General features: G+C 62.8%; 2 protein-coding genes across 2 annotated transcripts; one reads left to right on the top strand and one right to left on the bottom strand.

Annotated features, from left to right (window-relative positions):
- Positions 1-2,597, top strand: LOC112897938 (pectinesterase-like). Its single transcript, XM_025966343.1, has 4 exons — positions 1-784; positions 1,190-1,394; positions 1,523-1,683; positions 1,766-2,597. The coding sequence occupies exons 1-4, from the start codon at positions 1-3 to the stop codon at positions 2,464-2,466; spliced, it is 1,851 nt and encodes a 616-aa protein (XP_025822128.1). The 3' UTR covers positions 2,467-2,597.
- A 405-nt stretch (positions 2,598-3,002) lies between these two features.
- Positions 3,003-3,777, bottom strand: LOC112898300 (pectinesterase/pectinesterase inhibitor PPE8B-like). Its single transcript, XM_025966651.1, has 2 exons — positions 3,631-3,777; positions 3,003-3,583 (listed from the first exon to the last, which is right to left on the bottom strand). Exons 1-2 carry the CDS (start codon positions 3,775-3,777, stop codon positions 3,206-3,208), a joined length of 525 nt encoding a protein of 174 aa, XP_025822436.1. The 3' UTR covers positions 3,003-3,205.
- Between the last annotated feature and the right edge of the window lie 1,526 nt (positions 3,778-5,303).

Here is a 5,303-nt window from a genome sequence, read left to right as displayed (position 1 = left end):
ATGTCGGCGGCATTCTCGGACTTCGGCCCGCTCACGGAGCGGCGCCGCGTCGAGAAGCAGCGGCAGCAGCGCAGGCGCGTCATGTTCGCCGCCGCCGGCGCGTCGGTGGTTCTCATCCTCATTGTCATGGGCGGCGCTGCCGTCGCGTACAACGCTAGCGTCCAGGACGAGGAGTCGGATGACTCGTCGTCCTCCTCTTCCTCCTCGCCCTCTTCCCCTTCCGGCGGCGGCGGCTCGGGGTCGAGCCTGATCAGCGTGTCCAAGAGCGTCAAGGTGGTGTGTGCTCAGACCGACCACAGGGACGCCTGCGAGAAGAGCCTGTCCAAGGCCGCGAACGCCAGCGCGTCGTCGCCCAAGGACATCGTCCGCGCCTCCGTGGCCGTGATCGGGGACGCCGTCGGGAAGGCGTTCGACCGGTCGGCGCTGGCCACCAGCGACAACCCGCGCGTGAAGGCCGCCGTCGCGGACTGCAAGGAGATCTACCAGGACGCCAAGGCCGACCTCGCGCGCACGCTCCGCGGCATCGACGCCGGCGGCATGGACGAGGTCACCAAGCGCGGGTACGAGCTCCGCGTCTGGCTCAGCGCGGTGATCGCGCACATGGAGACGTGCATCGACGGGTTCCCCGACGGGGACCTGAAGAAGAACATGACCGCCACGATGGAGTCCGGGAAGGAGCTGACCAGCAACGCGCTGGCCATCATCGAGAAGGCCTCGTCGTTCCTCGCCGCGCTCCACATCACGGCGGCCAGCCACAGGAGGTTGTTCAGCATCCGCGAAGGTGAAGACGTGGAGAAGCAGCCCAAAGTCAACCACTCGGGCACTTTCCTGGGCGAGCGCGGCGACGACAGCCCGGCGCCCGACAGTTACCGGAGGTTGTTCAGCATCCGGGAAGGTGAAGACGTGGAGAAGCAGCCCAAAGTCAACCACTCGGGCACTTTCCTGGGTGAGCGCGGCGACAGCCCGGCGCCCGACAGTTACCGGAGGAGGCTGTTCAGCATCCGCGAAGATGAAGACGTGGAGAAGCAGCCCAAAGTCAACCACTCGGGCACTTTCCTGGGCGAGCGCGGCGACAGCCCGGCGCCCGACAGTTACCGGAGGTTGTTCAGCATCCGCGAAGGTGAAGACGTGGAGAAGCAGCCCAAAGTCAACCACTCGGGCACTTTCCTGGGCGAGCGCGACGACAGCCCCGCGCCCGACAGTTACCGGAGGAGGCTGCTCGGCGTCGAGGAAGACACCCCACCGTGGGTGAACGGCCCGGAGAGGAGGCTGCTCAAAGGCAACAACTTCCAGAGCAGGCTGACGCCCAACGTGGTGGTGGCCAAGGACGGCAGCGGCAAGTTCAAGACCATCAACGAGGCGCTCAACGCCATGCCCGCCAAGTACACCGGAAGGTGCCGGCGCACGCGCACGCGCGTGCATCCATTCATCCATGCTCTTTTCTTTCGTCAGATCCAGCTATGGAGAAGCTGTTGGGCATACGCCGATGACTCTAGCTTCTGCTCTCTCGTGCGCGGGACAGGTACCTGATCTACGTGAAGCAGGGGGTGTACGAGGAGTACGTGACGATCACCAGGGCCATGGAGAACGTGACCATGTACGGCGACGGCGCCATGAAGACCATCATCACCGGCAGCAGGAACTTCGCCGACGGCCTCACCACCTACAAAACCTCCACCTTCAGTAAGAAGAATTGCAGCCGTTTGGATTTCGCTTTTGCACGCGTGGCCTCATCAACCGCTGACACCAATTTGGACGCATGCAGACGCGCAGGGCGACGGCTTCATCGGCATCGCGCTGGGGTTCCGCAACACGGCCGGCGCGGCGAAGCACCAGGCGGTGGCGCTGCTGGTGCAGTCGGACAGGTCCATCTTCCTCAACTGCCGCATGGACGCGTACCAGGACACGCTGTACGCGCACTCCAAGGCGCAGTTCTACCGCAACTGCGTCATCTCGGGCACCATCGACTTCGTGTTCGGCGACGCGGCCGCCGTGTTCCAGAACTGCATCCTGGTCCTCCGCCGCCCCATGGACAACCAGCAGAACATCGCCACGGCGCAGGGCCGCGCCGACGGCCGCGAGAGCACGGGCTTCGTGTTCCAGTACTGCCGCTTCACCGCCGAGGCGGCGCTCAGGGACGCGTCCCGCCCCGCCATCCGCAGCTACCTCGCCCGCCCCTGGCGCGAGTTCTCGCGCACGCTCATCATGGAGTCCGAGATCCCCGCGTTCATCGACAAGGCCGGCTACCTGCCGTGGAACGGCGACTTCGGGCTCAAGACGCTGTGGTACGCCGAGTACGCGAACCGGGGGCCCGGCGCCGACACCGCTGGCCGCGTCACCTGGCCAGGGTACAAGAAGGTGATCAGCAAGGACGAGGCCGCCAAGTTCACCGTGCAGAGCTTCTTGCACGCCGAACCGTGGCTCAAGCCCGCCGGCGCGCCGGTGAAGTACGGCTTCTGGGCGTGAGGACGTGCTCGTGGCGCGCATGCATCTGATTCTGAGGAACCTAGAGGACGCGATCGACAGCGACGTATGGAAGCGGAGGTCGGTTACCAAATGTGGCGCTGTTCAGTTGTTGGGAGCATGCTGATCCATGAACGGACCATAATCCTTGTACATTGTATGTGTTGATTTTGATACTGTATGTACATGTATTGGTATATCAGATTTTTGTTTTCAGTGTACCATATTATGAGTTGCAAAAAGAAGAAAAAGATAGGTTGATATCAAATGATACATAGGAATGCTCTCTCTCTCTCAACTCTCAACTCTCGACGGATACAGGAATGTCACAAACCCCAGGACTTCACATCAGCCTGAATCATGATGGTTGGGATTTGGTTATACGCACTTGGAAAATTACTAATTCATTCAGATCATCTCGGTCTTCTTCAGAGGAATTTTGGCCATTTCAGTTTCGGTCAATCTATTAGCAGAGTAGCACAGCACAGGATTCTAAAACATTTGGAACATAAACTGTCCACTGCTGATTTCACCTGGTAACAGAGATGCACTGCTGATTTCAAACAATCCCAATCAAAACCCCAAATTCATCCACCATTTCTTGCACACATTCCCCACCACAGTCATCATGTAGGACTATTCTGCTAGTATATATAGTATAAGATGACAACACTACTACTAACTCTACACCCAGAGGCAACGGAGGAGGCCTGATCGAGCCGGCACCGCTGGAGCAGACTCATCAAGAGGTGAGGCCGGCGGTGTACTTGATGCCGGTGGGCGGCAGCCACATGTTGCCCCCGATGAACTGCGCGACGGTGAAGTTGCCGGCCTCCGCGGGGCTGGTCATGACGTGGAACCCCGGCCACCGGACCCGCGAGCCGACGCCGGCGCCGGGGCCGGTGTTCATGTACTCCCCGTAGTAGAGCGTGTCGAGCGCGAACTCCCCGTCCCACGCAAGCCACCCCTCGGGGCGCACCGCGGCGCCGATGTACGACTGCATGAACACCACCCGGGAGTACTGCTTCCACGGCCGGCCGAGGTACGTCTGCGCCCCGGCGGTCCCGTTGCCGCCGCCGGAGGCCGCGAGGAGCTCGCCGTGGGCGGAGACGTTGCAGAACTGGAGACGGGCATCTCGGCCGGGCTGCTCTCCACGCTGCGCGAGACGCTGGACGCGATCAGGAGCGTGGCGGGCATCATCTCGGCGTTCCCCATCGGCGGTATTCTCGGCGGCGGCGACCTCCGCCTCTCCTCCGCCGTCGCCGACTGCCTCGACCTCCTCGACCTCTCCTCCGACGAGCTCTCGTGGTCCATGTCCACCACCTCGCCGTCGCCCACCAGCGCAGGCGGCCGCCTCGGCACCGGCGACGCCCGCTCCGACCTCCGGTCCTGGCTGAGCGGCGCGCTCGGGAACCAGGACACGTGCAAGGAGGGCCTGGACGCGACCGGATCGGTCCTCGGCTCGCTCGTCGCCACGGGGCTCCAGGCCGTCACGTCGCTCCTCGCCGACGGCCTCGGCCAGGTCGCCGCCGCGTATCCGCCGTCCTCCCGCCGCGGCCTCCTCGGCGGCGCCCGGCCCCCGCGGTGGCTGCGCGCGAGGGAGCGGTGGCTGCTGCAGATGCCCGTGGGGCCGGGGGGGGGGGGCGGGGCTGCCGGTGGACGCCGTGGTGGCGCAGGACGGGAGCGGCAACTTCACGACGGTGCGCGCGGCCGTGGAGGCGGCGCCCGCGGAGAGCGCGGCGCGGTTCGTGATCTACGTGAAGAAGGGCGTGTACAGGGAGACGGTGGACGTGAAGAAGAAGAAGTGGAACCTGATGCTGGTCGGCGACGGGATGGGCGCCACGGTCATCTCCGGCCACCGCAGCTACGGCGACGGCTACACCACCTACCGCAGCGCCACCGTCGGTGAGTGCGCCCCGTCCCCGCTCTGTTCTCCCGTACGTTCTGCTCCAAATCTCGTGAAAGCTCGACCACGCTGGAGACAACTAGAGCGTAGACGGTCGTTCAAACAAGCTCATGAAAGCTTGATTGCAGATAGCACGTCGTAGTAGGAGTATGCAGAGGACCAGAGTTGTGGTCCATGCATGAAACTGAATGGATACGCTACGCAAGTGCACGGTCAAAGCCATGCATGAAACTGAATGGATACGCTACGCAAGTGCACGGTCAAAGCCAAGACCACTAGGTCCTTGTTACCACTACTAACAATTGCTCAGAGCTTGTTAGCGTTGCTAAGCTAGATTCACCAGGGATAAGCCCACTAAGCTTACATTACCAGCTAAGCTTTACGAACAATGACCCCATGTCGACGTAGTAAGACGTAAGATCGATGCTCAAGGTGCCATCATTGGCGACGACCGACCGACCGTACGTTGTGGTGCGCGTCAGGCGTGGTGTGGCAACGGCATGCCGTGGATCACCGGCGAGCAGCAGCAGCACGGGATGATGGGCGGTCGATCGGTACCGAGTACCAACCGAGGGTGGTGCCGACCGCCGCGGTACCGGTTGTGGGTCGAGGAAGCAACACGGCTGGTGCGCCATGGGAGCCTGGCGCGCCCTGGCCTGCCAATGGCTTCACAGTGACGCCCTTCCGCTGGGGTGGCGAGCCGGAAATTCCCGCCGACCCCATCTGTCCCATACAATGTGCCACCAAGTAGCACAGTAGCAGGGTGCAGTACGCCGAACTCCCACCACCTGCCTCCTCGCCTTAAATACGCGCAACGTGCCGCATTAAAAACTGGCTCAGGGCTTTGGGTGGTTGCAACGCGCGCCAACGGCGAACGCGATGCATCCATGCATGGGCAGGGGCTGGCTCCGCGTGGCCCTCTGCCGAGAGAGAA

This window comes from Panicum hallii, chromosome 6 (genome assembly GCF_002211085.1).
Source record: "Panicum hallii strain FIL2 chromosome 6, PHallii_v3.1, whole genome shotgun sequence".
Lineage (NCBI taxonomy): Eukaryota > Viridiplantae > Streptophyta > Magnoliopsida > Poales > Poaceae > Panicum > Panicum hallii.
The sequence above is the reverse complement of the archived record's forward strand: the minus strand, read 5'-3'. Positions and strand labels throughout refer to the sequence as shown.

What these genes read in the sequence shown, in the direction of transcription:
- LOC112897938 (XM_025966343.1), top strand. Translation starts at nt 1, where the DNA reads ATGTCGGCGGCATTCTCGGACTTCGGCCCGCTCACGGAGCGGCGCCGC. An exon ending in GTTCAGCATCCGCGAAGGTG is followed by an intron (nt 785 to 1,189) that starts AAGACGTGGAGA and finishes GCGACGACAGCC; the next exon opens with CCGCGCCCGACAGTTACCGG. An exon ending in CTACAAAACCTCCACCTTCA is followed by an intron (nt 1,684 to 1,765) that starts GTAAGAAGAATT and finishes GGACGCATGCAG; the next exon opens with ACGCGCAGGGCGACGGCTTC.
- LOC112898300 (XM_025966651.1), bottom strand. Translation starts at nt 3,777, where the DNA reads ATGGACCACGAGAGCTCGTCGGAGGAGAGGTCGAGGAGGTCGAGGCAG. An exon ending in CGCTCCTGATCGCGTCCAGC is followed by an intron (nt 3,584 to 3,630) that starts GTCTCGCGCAGC and finishes GCCCGTCTCCAG; the next exon opens with TTCTGCAACGTCTCCGCCCA.